Here is a 25,572-nt window from a genome sequence, read left to right on the forward strand (position 1 = left end):
GTACATGCCGTGGAGAGGACTCTGTCCTCTTTTATTTTCCAATCTTAGTTAATGAATGCGAATTTGTGTAAAACCAGGGGTCGTTTATTTAAATATCGGTGTGTATGGTAGTTTCCAAAACGGGCTAATCTTGACGCATCATTCCTTCTTTACTTGCACCAAAAAAGAGGAAACAAAAGTAATCCATGACGCAGTTTGGTTTGGTGAAAGAAAACTGTCTACTCAAATTCAAACTGTAAAAATAAAGTCAATAAAATTGTTTCCACATCGCATGGGAACAGGAAATCCAGGTCAATGAACAAAAATACAAAGAAAATGAGCATTGCGGATGATGATGGATGTTAATGATATTCATAATTACGGTCAAAAAACTATTTCACCCCTCCGGGCATATTTCCACTGTCCGTCTTTTTTCGTCTAACCTTCGTTCTTCTGGTTCAATACGTCATCACAACGCATCAACTATGTAGCAAACCTCAAATCCTAATTCTATCACAGAATGCATTATACTCGTCATCCACAGCATACATATAATGATAATAATATAATAAACAATTACCAATTCACATAATTAATATATCACATAATTAAAACATAATAATCACATAATTAAAACTTACTGAAATTATTTCACTAATTATTCTGACTGAAAATATTTGAAGAACAGAAACTATATTTAGGCTCTTACACGTATTGAATATTAGCTGAAACGATCGATGGATTCCGGCAACGGTTAATGTGTGGCCGAACGCTTCTGCGTTCACGAGCCGTCAAAACCGTTACTCGGTGGGATTTATTCCTGATTGAGAACGGATCCAGCAACAAAGTATTTGTATGCGTCCAGACTCTTCTACGCTTTCAAACTCTTCCGTGTGAATATCGAGGACTTATTCACCAGATCCACGTGTAGAGCCAGTTGTCCAAGACAAGCGGAAGCGAATTAACAGTCCAATTTCTTATCAGCGAAAACATCGACTTCAGCATTAAATACGGGTCCCCGATGCCAAGTGTCTCTCATTTTTCCACGTATCTTCATTTATGATCACCTTCTACATGTCTAACGTATCGGACAAGACTCTGGCCGTCGTGCTATAAGACATATTTCCGTGTCGTCTACAAGCGACTTAGCATTGAACAATGCTTTGTTTGACTGGCAATATGGCGACGTAAACAAACGTCGTGTGATTTTATGACGGAGGTGGACGAGCTCTATTGCAGGTTAAAAAAATACCAGTTCACCAAATTATTATTTCAGGGCTGCTAATTTAATGGATTTCTGCGGCTCATACTTCAAGTGTACAAATCTGACTGGTGTCAGTGCCTCACTGTTTGTCATCTGAGATTTACAAAAAAGAAAAAACACCCACTCATCCATTTTGCAAACCGCTTATCCTCAATGCCGAACCAAGTACGAAGTCTACAGTTAATAAAAGATACCAACAGATAAAATGTGACGCACATCTCACGATAAAAATGGACCTTAAACTAAAGATGAAAGCATGTTGACACAATTGTACACAATAAATCTAGTGTTGAATGCGTATTCGTATGATTGTTACTTTATTAAAGTACATTTGCGCTTTTTCAAGGGAAGAACGTGTGTTTTTTGTTTTGTATTTGTTGTGTTTCGTGTGCTCAAAACTGTTCCAACATCTTGACCACTAATCTAAAAAAAGAAAAGAAAAGACTGGATGGTTCATTGGCCACCAAAACTGAAGTCGCCATCTGCCATCTTGATACTCCCAAAGCAACCATGCCGACCTGTGCAGTGACAGCGATTAAGTGTGTTAATCGTCAGTTTCGTGGCTGTGAGAAAACATTCCACAGGTAAGTTAGAAAGATTTACTTTGACACTGTTAAAGTTTGTTTGTCAAGGTTTTTTTTTATTTTCAGATGAGCTTAATTCACTTGAACAAAGTTTTGTTTACTTTTTTTTTTCTTCACTGTTCACTCTCCGCTTAAATTTTATTGGCTGAAAAAAAGCGATGTGAATATTTTCCCAAACTTAATCAGTGGATAAGCAAGAAAGCACATTTCCTGTGAAATTTTTTCGACAAATTTCAAAATACAGAACTGCAAATTGAATTTTGATTTTCAAATGCGAGGAAAGAAGTTTACATTTTCTGTCTGAAATGGGACGGCGCAGAGACAACAAACGAACAATGCGTTTAGCATGTATTTTCCCATTGCGAGTCCTTATTTCCCTAAATATATCTATGATGATAGTGCTTCACAGTGTATTTTGAGAAAAGTTATTAATATGTGAGGTTTCTTGGTAGTCACGGTGTTATGTCTTTGCTTTGCAATGAACCTTTTTTTTTTTTGCTTACCAAGTCGAATTAATAATCCTTCATGTTACCAGAACTGAAAAAAATGTCAAACTCACACGACCAGTTGTAATTCTACATGCCAAATTTTGAGGAAAAGCCCCACCACAATCCAACCTGTAAGCCAAGTGCTCAACACATATTGGGAGTACCAAGATGGCGGCCAACTGGCTTCAACCAATCGACATACCGCTCGATGTGTAGGCGCTAGCCAGTCTCTTTTTATCTTGAGTAGCGAAAGAAAACGTCGTCTTTCGCTCCACTTCCGGCTTGCACCCGGTTGGCTGAGGCTTTGCAATGGGCGCGGCTTGGATCCGGACCTGCTCGGCCTCTTTCTTTCTTTTTTTTTTTGGTCCCTTCCTTCTCTCTCTCGCTCCCTCGCCTGCTCCGTGCGTGCGTGTGTGCGGCATCCGAGCCGGGCGCATCTACTCGAGCGGTGGACATGACGGCCAGCATCCGATACAAGAGCCGGATTCCGGTCAAGACGGGTGAGCTCCACGTTGCGCCGCTTCTCTCGTTTGGGACGCGTTTTTGATTTTTAAAGATGAAAATGAGCGTTTTGTGGATGTGTTTTGTTCTGGGCGTCGCTGCGCATCCTTGCACCTGCTCCTCCTCCTCCTCCATCCTCGGATCCTTCGCGTCTGCCGTGGCCCGTAGAGGACACCGCCGAGGTAAGGCGCATCATTTATCGTCCTGGTTTTATTCATTTTTGAAAAAAAACAAACAAAACAAATGTCATCATATTTCTGATGATGATTTTCCTTGTGAAGGGCACTGGAGGATGTGGGGCGGGGGCGGGGGGGTGTTGATAGCGGTGGGCTGGATTTCATTTGTAGAAGTGGAGCAGAATCCTTGATGGCCGTCCTCTTTTCTGATCCTGTTTTTCGACACCCCGTTTTATTCCCATTGCAAATAGAAACCCATCTGTCACACCGCATTAAATATGAGGGGCTGTGTTGACCCCGGACCCCCACCCCACCCTCACCTCTCCTCCCCCACCCCCAGGTCCTTTCTCTGCCATGCGCTGAGTACTTCATCCATAATATTCCACAGTGATTAAAATTGCCGGACCAATAATTATCATTATAATCATTTCGGGTCAAGTCAAAGACTAAGTCATGGAATATGATAAAATACAGCGTTGGTAATATTGACTTGTATGTGCCTTTTGGTTGACCGGCGACCAGTCCAGGGTGGAGTCTGCCTTTTATAGGATTAGCAGAATAGAAAAGTGATTTATTTTTAGTGGATTGTATTGTACAGGGCGGCACGGTGGATCAGCTGGTAAACGCTTTGGCCTCACAGTTCTGAGGACCCGGGTTCAATCCCGGACCCGCCTGTGTGGAGTTTGCATGTTGTCCCCGTGCCTGCGTGGGTTTCCTCACACATTCCAAAAACACGCAACATTAATTGGAAACTCTAAATTGCCCTTAGGTGTGATTGTGAGTGCAGCAAATCATGTGGCGGGACAGATCTGGCCCCCGAGCCTCACGTTTGATACCTGTGCTCTACATTGTCCCGAGGTGTGATTGTGAGTGCGGATGTTATTCTCTGTGTGCCCTGCGATTGGCTGGCGACCAGTTCAGGGTGTACCCCGCCTCCGGCCTGATGACGGCTGGGATTGGATGCAGCACTCCCCGCGACCCTCGTGAGGATAAGTGGCAAAAGAAAATGAACGGATGGATTATATTGTACAGTGGGCGACTCGTGGGCACATAAGCCTCACAGTTGTGAGGACCCGGGTTCAAATCCAGCCACCCTCTGTGGAGTTTGAATGTTCTCACTGTGCTCATGTTGATTTTCTCCAAGTAAACCAAAAACGTGATCGGTAGGTTAGTTGAAGACTCGAAATTTCATCCATTTCCTGAGCTGCTTATCCTCACTAGGGGCACGGGAGTGCTGCATCCAATCCCAGCCGTCATCAGGCCGGAGACAGGGTACACCCTGAACTGGTTGCCGGCCAATTGCACGGCACACAGAGACAAACATCCGCACTCACAATCACACCTAGGGACAATGTAGAGCACAGGTGTCAAACGCGAGGCTCGGGGGCCAGATCTGGCCCGCCACATGATTTTTTTTTTTTGTGGCCCGCGGAGGCAAATCATGTGTAACAACTTCCACGATTTTTGCTCAAATCTGCGCCAACATTTCCTATTGTCATATCCCAAATGACAATATTGAAATATTGCAAGCATTTTTGTGTTTCCAAACATCAACAATAGTTGAAAATCCCTTCTTTTGATTCATGATTCCAACACTACTTCATAAATTCCATGTGTAAATATGATTAGGTGGTCAGAGATTTTTATGATTTCACAGTCATAACGGCCCTCTGAATTTAGATTTCCATAGTGTGACTGTCTATCAAGGAATGGATATAAAAGTGTAAATAACATTTTTGTCATTCTGAAGTCCAGAAAAGTCCCCTCTGACAGCTACTTCTGTTTGAACCACTTTTGTATCCACTTTGTCCATATTTGGTTCGGACCACCCCTTTCCTCTGATTGGCTGCCTCCGTGTAGAAGACCCGGAGATCTTCACGAGTGATGTAGATAAACTTGAAGAAATTTGAAGGACCTTATTTCAATGAAATGTCAGAAAATATTTAGAATTCAGGAATACGTGGATGATTTTAATTCATATTTCACATGTTCAAAAAGTCACCATAGGCCCAATATTACATCCCAAATACAAGAAAAAGTTAGTAGGGAACCTTTTATTATCATATACTGTATGCAATTGAATCAAATTAAAATGTACTTTTTCTCTCCCCTACGTGTCCGGGTTGTACAACAAGATCCGTTAAATCTACGCAATCTGATCATACATTGACAGATATGATAATATTCAGTTTTGAGCGACGGTTTCAGGAATCCATTTTGTTTAACAACACGTTTATTATTACAGTTTGAAAGGGTGCCCTCATCGCACATTTTTTTCCTCACCCAAAGCTGCAACACCCGGAAAAGTGCAGTATTGCTTATTATTATTATCACAATGCTCATAATCATGCGCCTGAATGTACAAATGATTATGGGATTATTAGGCGGCTGAAAAGGCTGACGTAAGGTCCAGATGCTATTAACTATTTAACGACACGTTAATACACAAATCCGCTTCATTCTTGATGGGCCGCTGATTGAAACGGGAAAATGATTGCCGTTCCATATTGAGCAATCAATTTCCTTGATCCATCAGTATCTTCTGAGTCCAGGTGTCAGTTTCCATCCTGTCGTTTGTTGCGGGGGGCCGTATGGTCTCCTGATTGAACTATGACCCCCCCCTCCCTACCCCCCTGCAATCCCCCTTCCTGACAGATCAGCAACCCAGACAGCTTTTCGCTTTCACAGAAATTCACAGTTGGATCAAATCCAGTTCAGCCGCAAATCATTTTTTTGTGGTCACGTGGTTGCAACTCACGCACACACACACAAACACCCACCCACCCGCTCGCACACACACACACACACACGCAAGCTCATTAATGTTGCTGGAAAACGAGGATTAGAGTAATGGCTGCAAGCACCAAATCCAATTCGGACTGTTGTGCAGTATTTGAATCTTTGGATTGCCCAGTATTTTACTTTTTGAGGATTTTCACGTTTTTCTGTCTCGGTGGTCTCACGCCCACGTAACACGTCGTCACCCCCTTGCTGGGGTGCGTTCAACGTAACGAGCGGCACTCGCGTTTGGTGGATGTTGCCATCACTTCACTTGTGTTGGGATAAAATGTTGCCAGGCAACAGTGAGTTGGTGGTTTTTTTTCCCCCTCTCTGACGTGAAAGAATGGACGCCACGTTGGTGACCCCGTCGACGACCCCTGTGTGGTTGCGAGGGGGCGAATACTCACTGGGCTCTTTCTATCGCCGGTTAAAATGTATTTTTATAAAGTACCCGTGGGCTTGTGAAATACCATTTCCAAAATTTTTATATTTTAAACGTTATAGCTTTGTGGGCTCTTGATTAAAAACGTTTAATATGCATCATTGTTATTGTTATTTTACAATATATGGTATATTTCGCAATATTTTAACACATATTAGGGGTACAGGGTCAGTGATGGTGTCGTGGTACACACGCCTGACTTTGGTGCGGGCAGCGTGGGATCGATTCCCGCTCAGTTGACGGTGTCGATATCTGCCCTGCAACTGACTGGCGACCAGTTCAGGGTGTAGTCCGTCTTTCGCCCGATGCGAGCTGGGTTGGGCTCCGGCTCTCCCGCGACCCTTGTTCGGATAAGTGGCTTGGGTAATGGATGGATGGAGATGGATGGATAACATGAGTGATAGATTGATTATTCCAGAGAGAGTGACGTATTTGTTGTCTGTAACGATTCATAATTCATAAGCAGCAAATCAAGTATTCTATTGTTGCTATCATAACAGATGTCCACTTGGTTTTCCTGCCTAAGTGGAGATTGAAATGCAATCAAAGATTTCGAGACCTAACCAGTTCCAGTTCAGTCCACTTTAGAATGTTTGTGGATCCACGCCAAGGTCAAATAAACCAAAACATCGAATCGAGTTCATTGATAAATTGATGATGTTGGGGATGAAAAGAGTTCCACTCCATTCCTGTAGGTGGCAGTAATGGACAATTGCGATTGATACAAACTGACATGCGCTGTCTACAAGGGCTGCTACTGTATTAAAACGATATAAAATAGGATAATAAATAAAAATAAAATATAAAATGATAATGAATAAATGAACTAAATGATAAAATTTCAAATTTAAAATAAAATGGGATATATAGGCGGCACAGTAGCCCAGCTGGTACCCGGGTTCGATCCCAGCCCCGCGTGTGTGGAGTTTGCATGTACTCCCCGTGCCTACGTGGGTTTTCTTTGGGCACTCCGGTTTCCTCCCACATCCCAAAAACATGCAACTCTAATTGGACACTCTAAATTGCCCGAAGGTGTGATTGTGAGTGCGGCTTTTTGTCTCTATGTGCCCTGCGATTGGCTGGCGACCACTTCAGGGTATACCCTGCCTCCTGCCCGTCGACAGCTGGGATAGGCTCCAGCCCTCCCCACGACCCTCGTGAGGATAAGCGGCAAAGAAAATGGATGGATGGCTGGGTGGATGGGATATAAAAGCAAGTGCCCCTGTAAAGACCATGCAGCTATGCTTACCCTTCTACTCTGACACCCATTCCGGAAGCGGCTTATTTTGCATGTGTCCGGCCAGCTTTTGAAAGCGTCTCTGGATCTTCACCCAGCCTAGCTGATCAGATAGTGGGCTGAGAAACACATTTCAAGTTAAACTTAAGTACCGAGGAACCGAGATTGCTTCAAGGGTGTTCGAGTACACTTTGTTATTATTTATTTTTCTTCGGTACGCATGTAGTTTCCTACTAATGTGAAAACACTTCAATTTATATTTACTTTGAATACCCTAACCTGGAAAATAGAACTTATTTAAAAAAAAAAAAAAAACACACACACATTTTGAATTCACCCCCCAAAAAAAATGATGAAAAAAGATGTCTGCTATTGCTATTGCATTTGAGCTCTTCATGCGTGTACAAGCTGTCCAAAAGTCAAATTTGCATAATTTCAGGTCTGTTTGGTTTCTCCTCCTTCTGCAAGCATTTTCTTTTTCCATCTTTCTGTCACGACTGTCCTAAAAAAGCTTTGGGGGAGTTCGCCTGAGGCTGACCCACATTTCCCGACGCCTTCGTCCCAAATCCAAAGTGAGCAACGCACGATAAGATTCGGATTACAGCTCGGTGGAAATGTCTGAGCCGCCTTGTAAATTCAACAAACCGCAGAGATTATCACGTCATGATCATCACAACTTTAAATATAATTTTGGGTCGACGCTGTATTTTGTCAGGAGTCAGAAATCTGCTATTTGTATTGCTTTCACAGTCCGATGTTTTTGGCAGTGTCAATGCGGGCTGCCATTCTAGGCCAAATTGAAATGATCCCTTTCGCTCAACCGGGCAATCGTAGCGGCCAACGACACAGCACAAAAACAAGTTTCCCGCTTTTCCTCGTGAGGCTTGCGGGCATGATCCATCCAAAATGCTGACATTTTTTTACATGCTGGCGTAAAGGAAGGTAAAAAAAAATTCCACTCAGAGGGTCGCACCACTGACCTAAAAAAAAAGACTGGATAGCGCATACACATCGAGCGGTATGTCGATTGGTTGAAGCCAGTTGGCCGCCGTCTTGGTACTCTCTAAACGTGTTGGATTATGCCGCGGTTTTTCTCAAAATTTGGCATGCAGAATTAAAATTGCTCGCGTGAGCTTGACATTTTTTCAGTTCTGGTAACGTGAAGGATTTTTAATTCCACTTGGTAGGCCAAAAAAAAGGGTAAGTGCAAAGGAAAGACACGGTGATGACCAAGAAAGCTTGCATATTTACCTAGGGGCCATGTTAACTTTTGCCAAAATATGCTGTGAAGCACTATCATCATAACAAAAAAGTAAGGATTTTTTTGTCATAAAACATTCAATTTTAAGTCAGTCAGTTAGATATATTTTTGGAAATAAGGACTCGCAATGGGGAAATACACGCTAAACGCATTGTTCATTTGTTGTCTCTGCGACGTCCTATTTCAGACAAAATTAAAACTTCTTTCGTCAGACTTGAAAATCAAATTCAATTTGCAGAGTTCTGTATTCTGAAATTCGTCAAAAATTTCACAGAAAATGTGTTTTCTTGCTGATCCACTGATGAAGTTTGGGAAAATATTTACATCGCTTTTTCACGAAAAACCGTCGGCCTCTAATGGTGAAGCAGAGAGTGAACAGTGGACAGCAACAACCGGAAATAAAACTTTGTTCAAGTGAATTAAAGTCATCAGAAAATATATATAAAAAATCTTTACAAACACACTTTAACAGTGTCAAAGTAAATCTTTCTAATTTACCTGTGGAATGTTTTCTCACAACCACGAAACTGGCTGCACAGGTCGCCATGGTTGTTTTGGGAGTATCAAGATGGCGGATGGCGACTTTAGTTTTCCAGTCTTTTTTTTTTTTTTTTTTTTAGATCAGTGTTCGGCGCACGTCGGCTTTAGCCAAACTGACTTCCGGTTAGTTCCGTTTTTCATCCGTGGTACAAGCAAACGTTTGGTCGCATACTCCAGTTTTAATCCATTTAATAGAGAAATTAGAAAATGAGAAATCACAACTCTATTGAATGAAATTAGGAATTTATTCCCAAAATCACGACTGTATCGTTGCAATAAAATGACGAGATGAAGGATTTGGCAGTACATCAAAACGCCGTGTGGGGGCACTGTTGTCAGTTGTAATTTGAATACTGTACTTTTGGGGAATTTGGGAGAATTTCGGACTTTGTTGCACTGGTCTGTTTTGTTCTGGGACTGCAAGAGGGAAGGTTTTCTCTCTGATTTTTTGAAAGGGGTTCCGTGTTGGCCTGCGTGTATTTGTTTGGATTGGCGCTCACCGCTGGGCTTGATTGTCATCGTTGCTTCCTGCAACTTTTGAATGCGAGAGAAGAACGACTTGATGGCCGCCCGTTGAGCTGTTTTAACGCTCCAGTGAGACTTTTATTTAAATGTGGCAAAAGAGCCAAGTCATTTCCGTTCTGCACAAGAGTTCACTAATACGCGACCCTTTTGATAATCCGCTAATCATTTAAGACCCTTCAAAACAAATGTTTGCTTGCGCGGGCCTCTTGAAAAATGGACCGAATTAAGCAGCAAATCGCGGTAAGGAGGGAAATTGAAGATGTGAATTATCTTTATTGTCAAACTCTTGTTTCATCTGCATTTAATTCACAAATGTTGGAATAAAGTCCTCATCCGTGATTTGAAGCCACTACGGAATAGGAATCATAACCCTTTGCCAGTGCTTTTTAAAGTGTTTTTTTTTTGTTTGTTTGTTTTGTTTTGTTTTCAAAACGAAGCATACGTTTTTCTTCTGTAAATTACCTTTAATATTATTTTAAGACACTGGAACACTTTTACACATTTATTTTGCACCCTTCTGTTGGGACTGGTACTTTTTGCAAAAAAAAATTAATGTAGCGTAACCTCACCCCTGACCCCAATGAAGACAAGTGATCTATATATTTTTCTTTCTATTTATTATGGAATAAGCAGATGCTCTGGCAGTACGGTGTGCTAGTGGTTTGGACATCTGCTCCATTGATTTGAGATTTGGGGTTTGATGTAATTTGTTTAAATGTTATTCTCTAAAAGTCACCGGTGGTGTAGTGGTACACACGTCTGACTTTGGTGTGGGCAGCGTGGGATCGATTCCTGCCCATTGATTGTGTCGATATCTGCGCTCTGCGATGGACAGCGACCAGTTCGGTGTGTAGTCTGCCTTTCGCCCAAAGCTAGCTGGGATAGACTCTGGCTCTCCCGTGACTTTTGTGAGGATAAGTGGATTGGACAATGAATGGATGGAAGTTTCTTCTCTAAATAGGCCGTCTGTGTTGATGTGACCTTGTTTTGTCTGTGTGTGCCCTGTGGTTGACTGGCGACCAATCCAGGGGTGCTGGAGCAAAAATGATAACCAGGCAAAAACAAAACAAAAACGTCTCCTTCTACTGTTGGTGAGTCGAACTGTTCAACGTCACATCCTGACAGGGCGTGTCTCTTGCTTGCTGGGAAAGAATAAGATCAACTTTTTTTTTTTTTTTTTTTTAATTTGAAGGACGCTGCCCACATCAAATGCGCCACGGACACACCCGGGGCCAACACCCACCCACACACACATGCGACACTGTCCCATCTGGAAGCAATCGCCCCGATCCTCCGCGAAATCCGGCCCCTTTAAATCCATAGATTCAAAAGATATTTTGGAGTTTCTGCGTTATGGAAAGCGGTCGGGCAACTTCAAGGCTGCGTCTACAGAACGATGAACAACCGGAGTGCGTTCGGGGTGTTCCCCCGTTTGGTTCCGCACTGCAAGTATTTTTTTAAGGCGAGATGTTGTCGGCTGGAAAAAAGAAATTGTGGGCAATGCACAATTAAATTTATGTAGATTTATGCGGTTTCTGGGCTTCAAAAGTTCCCATCCAATCTAAAAAAAAAAAAAAAACACACACACACATTCAATACCAGGTGTTTTTTTTCCCCCAATTTTTAGCATCCTTTGTTACTCAGTTAGTTAGCAATGTTAGCAAAGTTGCGATAACACGTCCCACCAATGCTAGCAAGGCTGAACTAAGTTACTAAAAGATGTTCTATGTGCAGAGATTTTTTTTTTTTAACTGTGTCAAGTTATCACAACACATATCGTATCAAACTAACAGTGAATATTGATTTGTACTTTTTACCTTTTGTATTTAAACCACGGTTAGGACTTTCTACTTTTTACATTGACTATTAAGTATGAATTTGAACTTCAACTCTTATCAATCTATTTTTTGTAAAAATAAATGTAAGACGGTACCTCCAGCCTCCCCCCCAAAAAATGTTAATTTTTGTAATATTTCTTGTAAATCAGAAAAATATCACAGTGATAAAGTGCTTTAGAAAAATAAACATACAGCAGTAACATAATCAAATACAACGTATAGATTTAGCCCTCTCTGGACCCCAAAAAATTTTGCAGCGAGAAAAATCTGATATTTTCAGAAAATGATACTCTGGACTTAAAATTTTCGATTATATTAAACCTGTTGCATCAGGAAAGGTTTAAACAGTTTGCGCATCAGGGTGAATTCATTACACTTCCGTCCGGTGTGTGTGACTTAGCCAACGACAGACAGATGAAGAAATAAGGATATATATAGAGCGTATTATTATGTATAATAGAATAATAACATTGGCACAGTGATGCTATTCGTTAGCCCATCTTTGCGGTTTTATAGTTCGTTAGCATCGAGTTCAGTGAACTTTTCGAAGGCAGAGGTATGCGGTTGTTCTCCATACGCGGTGTGTAATTCTCTTGGTTTGATGTTTTGTTTGGCAGTAGACTTAAATTGTTTCCCATGTACCAAAAATTCCTGCTTGCTGTGAAGTGATTGGTGTGGAATTCACTGCCACGTACGGCGGTCACGTATTAATTTTTTTGCTCGCAGGTCAAAGCAAAAAAAAAAAAAAAATCCTGTCAGGCTCAAGGCAGCAGTGTATTTTGGTAAAGAGTAGGAGTACTTTTGCCACCTTTGTTTGGAATCGCGTCTGAAATGCGGACGTGTTTTTGTTTTTCTGCCAGGTCATTTTGTACGAGTTTGTACAAGGGCTGCTTTTGCTCCTGTTCCTGTTCCTGCACCGACAGGTTGCCACTCTGAGGCTTTTTCACGCCGAGCTCAGGGAAGTCGAGACTCTTTCCGATGAGGGAGGGAGGGAGGATGGGGTGGGGTGGGGGGCACACGGCAGATGAATGAACGTCTTTCAGGCCTTGCCCTGGGTCCCTCCCACAAATTGCAACCACCGGCGGCGCTTCGCCTGGCTTTCTGTCTTCCTCGGTGCGATGTGGATTCCTGCGTACCTGTCAGGACAAGGGCGGACCGAGCGCAGTGGGGGAAAAGGAGTGTAGAGGACGGAAAGATCGGCTGGTTCCGTTGTGCCCCGGGACCTTCCCGCGCGGATCCCGTCGGATTCTTCTTGCAGCTTCGGTGCGTTTGTAGCATGGATGCCATCATGCTGCAGGAGAAACTAGTGGAACGGCTCCTGTGCCCGCGAGTGAGAACGGCAAGACAGAAGGTAAAAAAAAAAAGATGGATTCTGAGATGTTTTTATGCAGAAAGAAAATGGTAAGGCACCATCTGCTTAGGATACATATCGGAAAAGTGGAAAAATCTCTCTCAAGAGCCCTCATACTGGGAAATTTCTATCACAGGTCCATTGCAAAAGGCATATAAATGTTACCATCATTATTATTATTATTATTACACTCAAATGTCCATTTTTAAACGTCTTTTCTTGGTGATTATACATTTTGATTCACATTGTATTGAAATATCATTTAGCTGGAGTAGCACGCTAGATAAACAAAATATCTACATCTCATTTACGAGTGATATTCGACATTTTTATGACCGTCAGGAGTTATTGTTGAGGGTCCTTGGGGCCCTTTCCCTATTAATCATGGAGGTGGTGCTAATCTGCATGCTAAAAAATATGCTAACTGCCACAAGCTTTACTGTGCCACACCTTCATTGATCGTAAGAGGCGAAACATGATCTCAAAGTCCTTCATTTGCACCGTTTTCCAAAACCGCACCACCAAATGGTCCATTTGGCACACCTTCATTTTTTTGGGAGATTGTTTGGGCATAACACAGCTAACTAAAGGCAAAACATTGCACAATTCTCACCGTGGCAGATGTAATCTGATACTGCAGTTGAGGGAATCACAGAAAAGGCTGCGTTGGCTGGGAATCAAACCCAGTTCTACCACTCGGGAGGCAGTTATGCTAACCGCTATTTTAGCGAAGTACACGGTTTGCCCATTTAGAGTCTCAAATCTGGGAGGGGGCAGCCATTTGATTTGTGTCCCGGAGTCTTTTTTTCACCACAGCACCCTCTGCTGGCCAATTCTTAACAGGAAGCTGTCACAAGCGCTCACTTGTTTGGCAGAATCTCCGAGGAATCACGTTGCGTTACTTCATTCGCTGACTTCTCCGGACGCCAAAGTCAATGACGAGGTCTGTACAAGAACACCCAACTGTGTGTTTGCACAGCGGCTTGCCGCGAGTGGGAGTTCTTCGGGTTCTGGTCAATGCGGCGTCTGTGCGCATGTGAATGTCCTCTGCTGTTCTACATGCAGCCAACCCCCCGCCAGTGTGAATTTATGTAAATCTACACGAAAACTGAAGTGGTGATGTTACGCCAGGGAGTGCAGGAAAGACAACCCAGAGACCACTGCGCTTCTTTACCTCCTAACAACCGATTCAATTCTGTTTTGCTTCTCTTGAGAGTTTCCTCCTTGTTTTTTTTTTTTGTTTTGTTTTCACCGATCTGCTCGTTCACGCTGGATTACGTAAGATGAAAGTGCGATGGACTGGCAAAAGGCCCGGCGTGTACGCCGTCTCCAAGTTTGCCTGGAGAGACTCCAACTTTGCCGAGGACAAGCGCTATAGAAAACGGACGCCTCGATGAATAAAGTGCCTGCTGTTGAGATGTCGGTTACGTCATTTACGCCACTTGCCGAACAGATTCGAGCTGCTCTATGTTTGTATGTCTACGCTTCGGACGTAGTCCAGTGGAAACTTGTCTTCGGTCGCTTGCGGGGATAATGTCATCTTTCTATTTTAGCGCACGGTTCGCTGATGCGGTTGGACTGTTAAATGCAGTTCAAAGAATTCTAGTGTGGTGGCAGAGCGAGTTTGTGTTCCTTTGTGGATCTCTGAGCGGTTGAACTGGCGACTTCGTTGCTCGTAGAGGACGATGTAAGATGAGATTGCGGGCGGGGGGAAGAAGGCAGGCTAATGGAATGGAATGGAATGTCGTGGCAAAACAAATGAGAACAGCTTCTTCGAATGAGCAGTTCATTTTCATCTCAAAATGAAAGGACATTCAATTAGGGCATTTTCATTTTTGTCGCCGGGCACATCGTCGATACAATTTCCCTCAGGGGGCCATAACCTCGTCATATTTGCATACAGAATTTATGAAGTAATTTTTGGAATCAGAAAAATCAAGGGTAACTGCTGTTGATGTTTGGTGACACAAAAATGCTTGCGATATTTCAACGTTATCATTTGTGAGATGACAATTTCAAATTTCGTACATATTTGAGGCACGGTGACTCAGCTGGTAAAGCGTTTGCCTCACAGTTCTGAGTTCCCGGATTCGGTCGGGCCCCGCCTGTGTGAAGTTTGTACGTTCTCCCCCGTGCCTGCGTGGGTTTCCTCCGGGCACTCTGGTTTCCTCCCACCGGCAATTGGACACTCTAAATTGCCCGTAGGTGGGATTGTGGATGCAGCTGTTTGTCTCCATGTGCCCTGTGATTGGCTGGCAACCATTCCAGGGTGTACCCCGCCTCCTGCCCGTTGACCGCTGGGATAGGCTCCGACACTCCCGGCGGCCCTCGTGAGGATAAGCGGCAAAGAAAATGGATGGAAGGATGGTACATATTTGAACAAAATCATGGAAGTCGACACACATTATTTGCCTTAGCGGGCCACATGGAATCATGCGGCGGGTCGGATCTGGACCCCGGGCCTTGGGTTTGAGACCTGGGCTTTCGGAACAACTATGTCCATATTCCCAAAAGGCACCATGCGCTGGCTTGTTTTGAACTTTTTAAAAAAAAAATTTTTTCAGGTATGACACGAAAGGGCGTCAGCATTTTAGGAAAACGCCACGCTTATTATTTGAATTAAAGAAGACGTTTTGCCTTTGCAAAAGACAACAGTCCAGCCCCCTCGAGTCCACTTTTGCGACTGCCCGGCTTGCGCTGGTTTCCATTTCGGGTACAGCGGACAGCATGATGACGGAAATGGTGAAAATAAATTCCCCTAGCCGGAAATATGAGTTTATCCAACTCCTCGGATAACGTTCTACGCGGCAGCACTCGACAAAAACACTGGTTGCCTTCATTCTTTTGCTTGGTGGCTGTACTAAATCAAATTTATTTCTATTTTACGTGTATTTCCTATACAAAGCGTGTGTGTGTGTTTTGTCTTTCCCAGGAGAAGCAGTACGTGGGCTTCGCCACGCTTCCCAACCAAGTCCACAGGAAGTCGGTGAAGAAAGGCTTCGATTTCACCCTCATGGTGGCAGGTCTGCTCCACATCGCCGCCGATTCTCAAGAAATCACCACAATCTTCTTTTTTTCTCCAAATTAATGATTTACGTTGAATACTGTATAAAAATAATCCTCATTAAGTGCACTCACTGGACGCTTCATTCAGTACACCCGCATAATCCGCAGTAATCCAATACTGTAACGATTTGGGTTAAACTTCATATTTTGGTTCATTTAGCAGAAATACCTCCCATGTACGAGGCACACAGGTGCATGACAGTATTATAAAAATACAATTTATTTCAATAGTTCAAGTCAAAAGGTTGCATATGATATAGTGTAGATACGCTACACATTAGAAATATTTTGTGGTTTTTAAATATTTTAGCGATTATTGCTTACAGTCCACAAAAAGCCCAAAATCCAACATCTCACAGGAATTAAAATATTACCTAAAAATAAATAAATAAAAAAATTAAATATAAGAAATGTATAGGAAAGGACCTTCTCAAAAGTATTCTCTCATGTGGTAGTAATGAATCAGTATAATGTGAATTTCCCTTTTTTTTTTTTGTTTGTTGCGGTACAGAAATATATGAACGTTTCTATTTTTATTTATAGGCACGCTTAAAGTTCCACTGACACCAAAAGTATGATTTTTAGTATGCTTTTAGCAAAAAAAAAAAAAAAAAAAAAAGCAGCCGGAATGGACCCATCTGTTTTTTTTTCACCACAAAACGTGATTTTGACGTATATGGCTTTTTGTCACTCCCGGCGTGAACATCCTCTCGAGGGATTTGTTTTGGAGAAGAAGCAGGAAGTGATGTTAACAGCAGCAGCGCACTCGGGCGGTCTCGTGTGTTTATACTAGTTTTACCTGCTGGAATGCAGCTCTTTGTTCCGTCCTGTTAGCCAAAATGCCGGCTCGTTGTATTGCTGGATATTGTCCGAACTAGGGATCGCAAACGGTTACAATTAATCGGTTATAACCGGTTTTCAATTGTTTAAAACCGAAACCGTAATCGGACTTTCGAAATCGGTTAAAATTTCCAATAATTACTTCCGGTTCCGGTATTCCACATTGTGCTATTTTTTCAATATCATTTCCACTTTTTTCAAGAATGTTAACATTAAAACATTTTTTACAAAAAAAAAAAGAACGCAAATTTAACTTACACGAGTGCGTTGTTGAAAGCCACATTCAACAAGCTTGTTTGTCAATATTGTACACAAACTACCCGATTACAGCGGAGCAAATTAACGATCGATGGTGTAGCGCCGGAGTAAAGTAGTCGGTCGGAGGCGGAGTGTCGGACACAGGAACAAAACTTGTTTTATCGGCAGACATCAAAACACTACTCGCATAACGGCGGGAACTCTGTGAACTCGTCACTCCGGAACAACAAAAACAGTCCGTGCGGAACCCCGCAACCCAACTCGAGGTCCCGCTGGTGAATTATGTAAACACCACAATGGTACCGATTTTAAAACGGGTTAGTCGTTTTTTTTGCTACATGTGTTCGCTTAAAACCGATTATGAAAGTAAGCGTTTTTTTGCGATCCCTAGTCCGAACACCGGGGAGGATGGATTCACTCTTCATACTTTTCAAAAAGACCCCATTTGTCGTGAAAAATGGATTGCACGGGGGCAAAAGGACGAGAGCTTCGTGGGTTCCAAATGACAGGTAGGTGGGTATAGAGTTATTAAAAAAATAATCGTTTGGGGGGGATGATGGAGGGGGATGGGGCGGGGAAGTGGTTTGGTTGTGCATGCGTCCTCCCAAGTACGCTGCTTACTGTCATACATACTGTCAGGGAGTCTGTTGTTTGTGGTCCGCATATCATCTAAATATGGCTCGAAACGATAGGGTAATATTGCCCCGGTCACTTCACTCGAGTGTGAGATGTTCTTCTCTTCGAAAAGGAGCGTCGGAAAAATCCGAAAATCTCCGTTGTCCGTCTCCCACAGCGTCTTGTCAATGGCGACTGTCAAAGTGTGACAGCTGTAAATGACATTGCGGGCAATATGGCCGCCACTGGGATGCCAAGTGAGACTTCCGCAACTTTGCGCATGAATGACACGATCTCCGCTCATATTTATTTTTTCGTGTAGGCATTTAAGTGAAGCATAGTATATGTATTTTTCATAACAATATCTATTTTACATATAGGGATGTCAGTGGGACTTTAAACAAGTACATTATAACACTAAACATTGTAAAATGTGAATTTGTGCTCCAGCTCCATTTCTGTAGTGTGTAAAAGACAAACGTGCCTTCTGTTTACTGTCCTCATGAAAGGCACCATTTGTTTTTTGTTTTTGTTTTGATTTTTTTCTTACTGTTGACCAATCAGGCGAGTCGGGCATGGGCAAGTCCACTCTGGTCAACAGCTTGTTCCTCACCGACCTCTACAAAGACCGGAAGCTGCTGAACGCTGAAGGTGAGCCTCGGAATGATCGGCTGCGCTCTCGGCGCCGACCGCGTGATGGATGCGCTCGGAGCTCGGCTATTTATAGAAATGACTTTCTTTTCTACTTTTCTCGTGTCACGCGGCCGCAGGCTAACCTCTCATCTGCTTTCTCAACCTAACTTTCCTCAGTGGCGCACGTTCACGATCCATACGGCAGTCTCGCGTAGCCTTATCGATTTTAAGACATCCCACATTTATGAGTGTCTCCTTTCAATTTCGGCCCGTTTCAGTAAAATGGAGGTTTTAGGCTCTTTTGTGTTATTTCATACAATTATTATATTATATTTGGACGTGGTTTTATATCTGTTCCTTGGGGTGAGTTTGGAAGACTGCAGTGCAGTAATAACTTACACCTAAAAGCCACTTTATTAGATACAAGCTCATGTTCTCACGATTACCATCCATCTAACCATTTTCTTAGTCGCTTATCCTCACAAGGGTCGCGGGGAGTGCTGGAGCCTATCTGAGATATCTTCGGGCAGGAGGCGGGGTACAGCCTGAACTGGTTGCCAGCAAATCGCAGGGCACATGGAGACAAACAGCCGCACTCACAATCACACCTACGGGCAATTTGAAGTGTTGTCCAATTAATGTTGCATGGTTTGGGGATATGGGAGGAAACCCGGAGTGCCCGGAAAAAGCCCACGCAAGCACGGGGAGAACATGAAAACTCCACACAGACGGGTCCGGGATCGAACCTGGGACCTCAGAACTGTGAGGCCAACACTTTACCACTAAATGATAAAATTTCAAATAATGGGATATATAGGCGGCACAGTGGCCCAGCTGGTAAAGCGTTGGCTTCACAGTTCTGAGGTCCCAGGTTCGATCCCGGACCCGACTGTGTGGAGTTTTCATGTTCTCCCCATGCCTGCGTGGGTTTTCTCCAGGCACTCCGGTTTCCTCCCACATTCAAAAAATGTGCAACATTAATTGGAAAACACTTCAAATTGCCCGTAGGTGTGATTGTGAGTGCAGCTGCTTGTCTCTATGTGCCCTGCGATTGGCTGGGAACCAGTTCAGGCTGTACCCCGCCTCCTGCCCGTTGACAGCTGAAATAGGCTCCAGTACTCCCCGCGACCCTTGTGAGGATAAACGGCTAAGAAAATGGATGGATGGATTAATTGGACACTCTAAATTGCCCCTCGGTGTGATTGTGAGTGTGGCTGTATGTCTCGATGCGATTGGCTGGCAACCAGTTCAGGCTGTACCCCGCCTCCTCCCCGTTGACAGCTGTCTTAGGCTCCAGCACTCCCCGCGACCCTTATGAGGATAAGCGGCTAAGAAGATGGATGGATGGATGGATGATTGATCAAATAATTGATTAAATCTAACTACACCTCAAGTCTCCTCATCTCTGTTCTGACGCTCACTTTTTCTGCGTCGTCATGGCGACCGCCAGAGCGCATCAACCAGACGGTGGAGATCATCAAGCACACCGTGGACATCGAGGAAAAAGGCGTCAAGCTCAAGCTCACCATCGTCGACACGCCGGGCTTCGGGGACGCCGTCAACAACAATGAGTGGTCGGCTGACATTGCTTCGGTTTGGGGGCTCCTGAAGCGGTGAACGCCACGTTGACGTGTGTGTGTTTGCGTGTGTAGTTGGAAGCCCATCACGGACTACATCGATCAACAATTTGAGCAGTACTTCCGAGACGAAAGCGGCCTCAATCGGAAGAACATCCAGGACAACCGCGTCCACTGCTGCCTTTACTTCATCCCTCCATTCGGTCACGGGTAATGACATAAGAGCGCGCACACACACACGCATCCATGCTAAAAGAATTATACCGAACCAGAAGCCGATGTTCACGTCTTGGCTCAGGTTGCGTCCGGTGGACGTTGAGTTCATGAAAGCTCTGCACGAGAAGGTGAACATCATCCCGCTCATCGCCAAAGCCGACTGCCTCACTCCCACTGAAATCAAGAAGCTGAAGGACCGAGTGAGTGCAAAAGCGTACGCGTCGTCGGCGTGCTTAACGCTCATTCTGAGTGGAGGGCGCGTGCGTTGCAGATACGAGAAGAAATTGACAAGTTCGGCATCAAAGTCTATCAGTTCCCCGAGTGCGACTCAGACGAGGACGAAGAGTTCAAGCAACTAGACAAAGAGCTGAAGGTGAGCGTAGACTTCTTCACTTCCTACGCAGCCTGTTTTTCTTAATTCCGACGCGCGGATTGGAAAACAACCTCAAAAATGAATTATGGGGTTGATTTTCAGTCGTTGTCATTATCGTTTTGTCCCGTCGGGGATCACAACGGGCAACGGATGCCCGCTGGGTAACAAACCGTAATTTCTCGAAAATGTTGTTCTGACAATTCCAAGGACCAGGACAAGCGTGTCCTGTGGCCTGTCCCGAGAATATATTCCCGCTACATCAGCACGTGCACATTATTATTAATGATTGTTTTACAGACAGTTTTTTGAAAAACAATACAAGTACAAACCTAACAAAATATAAATACAGATCATTCCTAATAATCTGAGCATATGGATAGCGGCAAATTGGTGGTGCGTGTTGTACATTGGTAGAAAGGTTTTCCTGATTTTTATTTTATCTATTTTTTTTTAGATCAACTTTGAGGGTGTGCATTATACTTCAGGACGCATTATACTCGAGAAATTACGGTACATTGACTGATCCGATACTGTACATTGTTCGTTTAAATTTTAAACAATGCACCTGATAAACTGAGTCCATTTAATGAAATTGAATGCCACAGATAGACGCCACGTGCAACTGTTTTTCCCAAGGCCTTGAACCAATTAGTCGATTCAGAACCCTTACGGCAGGGGTCTCAAAGTCATTTTTGTCGTGGGCCGCATTGAAGTTATGGTTTCCCCACTTGGGGCCGTTATGCCCATAAAAATCTCCTCATAATGATCACCTCATCTTAATTCCACACAAAATTTATGAACTCCTTGTGGAATCAGAAATCAAGGCTCTGTTCATGTTTGGTCACACAAAAATGCTTATATTTCCATCCATCCATTCATTTTCTTAGCCGCTTATCCTCACGAGGGTCACGGAGCGTGCTGGAGCCTATCCCAGCTGTCAACGGGCAGGAGGCGGGGTACACCCTGAACTGGTTGCCAGCCAATCCCAGGGCAGATTGAGACAAACACAATCACACCTAGGGGCAATTTAGAGCGTCCAATTAATGTTGCATGTTTTTGGGATGTGGGAGGAAACCGGAGTCCCCGGAGAAAACCCACACAGCCACGGGGGAGAACATACAAACTTCACACAGGCGGGGCCCGATCGAATCCGGGAACTCAGAACTGTGAGGCCACCCTTCCGCCTGCTTATATTTATCATTTAAGTTATCATTTATGATATATGACAACTTGAAATTTTGGTCCAGATTTTCACAAGAACCAAGGAAGTTGACACACACGATTTGCCTTCGCGAGCCGCATAAAATCATGTGGCGGGCCGGAACCGACCCCCGGGCCTTGAATTTGACACCAACAGCCTCACTTCACTCATCGCAACGTAGCTCCCCCCCCAAACACGTATGTGGAAATGTGTGTCTGTGTGTACGTGTGTGCAGGAGTGCACCCCGTTCGCTGTGATCGGCAGTAACACGGTGGTGGAAGCCAGAGGGCAGCGAGTGCGAGGGCGACTGTACCCCTGGGGAATTGTCGAAGGTACTGACCTTTTTTTTTTTTTTTCTTTTTTTTGGAAACATCTCTCTAAAGAAGCAGAACAACTGATGTGACACGTTTGTGCCGCGCGCAGTGGAAAACCAATCCCACTGTGACTTTGTGAAGCTGAGGAACATGCTGATCCGCTCGCACATGCACGACCTCAAAGACGTCACCTGCGACGTCCACTATGAGAACTACAGGGCGCAGTGTATACAGGAGATGACGAGGTACGGTCACTGCGTTGATGCATCTGGCAGAGAAGTACGTTACAGGACATATATGAGGGTAGCAGAACCGTGGTGAGGTGTGATGTAGGTGTGACAGATGATTTTAAAGGGGAAATCCACTGATTCGCATTAACATATAATAGAGATAATCTTCATTCCTCTCCTTTGCATAGCACGCCTTCACTTTTCTAACTGTTCCCACACCCGCCCCCTGCTTTCCTCATATCATGATGCACAGAGATTTTTGAGCCTGTCCACCACCACCGCAATCAGGAGGGGCCTCAACATTGATCCCTGATGCACTCCCACTTTCACTTTAAAGGGGGAATCCACTGGTTTGCATTAGCAATGTATCCAATAGGTCATGCAATAAGTACTCTATTTTGACAATCTGATGTTAAAACCTCTCTCATTTAGTTTAGTTTAATTTAATAGTGTTTTGAAAAGGTTTTTATCAACAATTATGAATTTTCAGGGCCGCTTCCATTTTTGCGAATCGCATGACCTACGTGCGCGGATGTGACGTGTACCGTGCTCCTCCAAACGCTCGATTACATGGGACACCAGTTATGCCCAGCGCTGATTTCTCGGATTCATCCTCATCTGATGAAGAAATTGCAGTATCGTTTGATCGGGAAGACGGAGGACTACTTCCAGACTCAACCGTGAGCGGCACAGCTCCGGGGATCGGGGGAGCGAGCTCACGACTGCGCCGCTCACGGCTGTTTATGGAAGTATTCCCCCCGTCTTCCCGATCAACCGATACTGCTATTTCTTCATCAGATGAGGATAAACCCTAGAAATCAGCGCTGGGCATAAATGGTGTCCCATGAAAAAGAGCCTTTGTCGCGGGACGTAACACGTCACATTCGCGCACGTAGGTCATGTGACTCGCGAGAATGGCAGCGCCCCTGAAAATTCCTAGTTGTCGATAAAAATCTTCTCAAAACACTATTAAGTGAGGAAGGATTTAACATCACGTTGTCAAAATAGAGTACATATTACATGACCTACATTGTTAATGCAATCCAGTGGATTTACCCTTTAAAGTGAAAGTGGGAGTGCATCAGGGATCAACGCTGAGGCCCCTCCTGATTGCGGTGATGGTGGATAGGCTGAAAAATCTCACCATCCTGTGAGGAAAGCAGGGGGCAGGTATGGGAAGTTAGAAAGGTGGAGGGATGTTATGCAAAGGGAGATTATCTGAATAAGATATAATATATGTGCATGAATACGAGGGGTGGAGGGGGAGGAGTGAGACTACCGGGAGGAGAGACAGCAGAGGATTTTTAGTACTTGGGGTCAACAGTCCGGAGCAATGGTTTATGTGGTCAGGAATTGAAGAAAGTCAGGTTGGAACGGGTGGCGCAAGGTCTCAGGTGTTATGTAACCGAAGAGTCACTCATCACAAGCATGCTCACCCAAGCGTGCGTGATTTGTACGAACACACTAACGCATCACGTAACTGCTGACGCTGGTTGACCTCAGTGGCGAAACTTTCGCTTCACCTTTTTGTGTCCGCTTTCTCCCAGCAAACTGGCACAGGACAATCGCATGGAGAGTCCCATTCCCATCCTGCCGCTGTCCACGCCGGATGCGGACACTGAAAAACTGATCAAAATGAAAGATGAGGAGGTAAGATGACAAGATGAGATTTTATTGCCAAGAATGCGTGAGGCACAAAAAGGAATTTTCCTGCAGAATTGTTTATATATATATATATATATATATATATATATATATAAACAATTCTTGTTCTGCAGGAAAATTCCTTTTATATATATATATATAATATATATATATATGGGTAAAAATTGTTTTGAAACCCTAACAATAATTTTAAGTTATGACTTTCATACACTGAAACCTTCTTCTTCTTCTTCTTCTTCTTGTGTGTGTGAGCAGCTGAAGAGGATGCAGGAGATGCTGACTAAAATGCAGCAGCAGATGCACGAGAAAGACTAGCAATGACACGGGTCATTGAACGCAACACAACACGGATTTTGTTTGGTTGTTGACTGGCTTGTACATTTATGTTTCTTCTATTTGGTGCTTTTTTTTTGTATCGCTTGTATGCCTGAATGCTTGTTTGATCCCAGTTTAACAATATAAAAGCCTAATTTAAATCTTTAATCAAGTGTACCTAATTTATAAATAGAGTGCTAAACTCCTTGGGAGATTTTGTCAGGGTTTCGTGTGGCAGCAAACGATTCGAATGATGTTTTTCTATTCAGCGCGTGCGAGCGTGTGTTTGTGTCATTAAGTCTCTTTGCACAATTGCTTATTGTTTATTTAAATTTGAAAAAAAAAGTGACGATAATGATGAATGCATTATTTATTTCAGATGTAGAGCAGCTTTTTTTTTTTTTAGACAATGGCTCGCTGATTTAAAACTGCAATTTTTTTGTTGCCAGATGTCAATTATTAACTGTGAACGCACGTAGTAATAACAATAATACAGTAATTTTGATGACAGGATGCTCACGTAAGCATGCTGCCGCTACTTGTGTCTACTTGACTGCTTCACAGCTGACATTTTTGTTTTTGGTTTGTGTCAAATGTTTTTGTGACCTTTATTTTATTATTTTTTTTTTTTTGCTTTTATGGAAAACAAATGCTGTAGTTGATGCTTCAGGGTTTTTTGGGGGGGGGATTGTGCCCGCGAAGAAGAGCCGAGTGTGAATGAGTGCAAATGTAGGAAAAATACATCTTCCTTCTGTCCGACATGACAAATAATAAACTTGTTTTCGTCATTCTGGAAATGATTCCTGGCAAAACGTCATTCGTCCTTTCCGGCTGTCACAGGGCCCCTGGTATATCTTCCGATTCTTTTATCTCCGGCAGCCATTCTTCCTTGATCCTGGCACAATATATATTATTTTAGCTTTTTATGTGTATGAATCTTGAATCTTGGCATAGGCCTTTCTGTGTGGAGCATGTTCTGAAGCGCTTGCATGGGTGAAAAATAAAATATATATATATATAATATATATATATATATATATATATATATATATTTTTTTTTTTTTTTTTTAAAACCATGCATAATGTTACAGTGGCTGACAATAATATACGTAGTACTGCACTGAATATATTTTGTAGGAATAAAACCACTCTTGTTTTTGATGAACACTCAGCCCTACTATGCTACTTTAGTTTGTTTGGCTATGATGTTAATACTTGGAGTATCGGTAATATTATTTTTAAGTTGCATTTTAAAATCAGTAAAATGCTGCTGAAGATGTCATTTGCTGAAAATGAAATTTT

General features: G+C 43.3%; 1 protein-coding gene and 1 long non-coding RNA gene across 7 annotated transcripts; one reads left to right on the forward strand and one right to left on the reverse strand.

Annotated features, from left to right (window-relative positions):
* The first annotated feature begins 72 nt into the window (after window positions 1–72).
* On the forward strand, window positions 73–25,063 carry septin5a (septin 5a). 5 transcript variants are annotated; one of them, XM_061817482.1, is made up of 12 exons: window positions 73–2,815; window positions 2,985–2,998; window positions 15,900–15,990; window positions 18,311–18,397; window positions 19,830–19,953; window positions 20,032–20,166; window positions 20,255–20,372; window positions 20,444–20,545; window positions 21,982–22,078; window positions 22,170–22,305; window positions 23,838–23,940; window positions 24,211–25,060. In XM_061817482.1, exons 1-12 carry the CDS (start codon window positions 2,770–2,772, stop codon window positions 24,268–24,270), a joined length of 1,113 nt encoding a protein of 370 aa, XP_061673466.1. In that variant the 5' UTR covers window positions 73–2,769; the 3' UTR covers window positions 24,271–25,060. The 5 variants fall into 5 exon arrangements, with proteins under 5 accessions (XP_061673466.1, XP_061673464.1, XP_061673465.1 ...); XM_061817480.1 differs by lacking the exons at window positions 73–2,815; window positions 2,985–2,998 and adding an exon at window positions 12,628–12,967 and having other exon boundaries at window positions 24,211–25,061; XM_061817479.1 differs by lacking the exons at window positions 73–2,815; window positions 2,985–2,998 and adding an exon at window positions 13,458–13,910 and having other exon boundaries at window positions 24,211–25,063.
* On the reverse strand, window positions 2,827–9,281 carry LOC133499450 (uncharacterized). Of its 2 annotated transcripts, none has more exons than XR_009794660.1 (3): window positions 9,212–9,281; window positions 7,465–7,571; window positions 2,827–3,020 (listed from the first exon to the last, which is right to left on the reverse strand). It is a non-coding gene; the product is annotated as an uncharacterized LOC133499450 (long non-coding RNA). The 2 variants fall into 2 exon arrangements; XR_009794659.1 differs by lacking the exon at window positions 2,827–3,020 and adding an exon at window positions 5,597–6,573.
* Window positions 25,064–25,572: the final 509 nt, after the last annotated feature.

This window comes from Syngnathoides biaculeatus, chromosome 4 (assembly GCF_019802595.1).
Source record: "Syngnathoides biaculeatus isolate LvHL_M chromosome 4, ASM1980259v1, whole genome shotgun sequence".
In the NCBI taxonomy this organism is placed as follows: domain Eukaryota; kingdom Metazoa; phylum Chordata; class Actinopteri; order Syngnathiformes; family Syngnathidae; genus Syngnathoides; species Syngnathoides biaculeatus.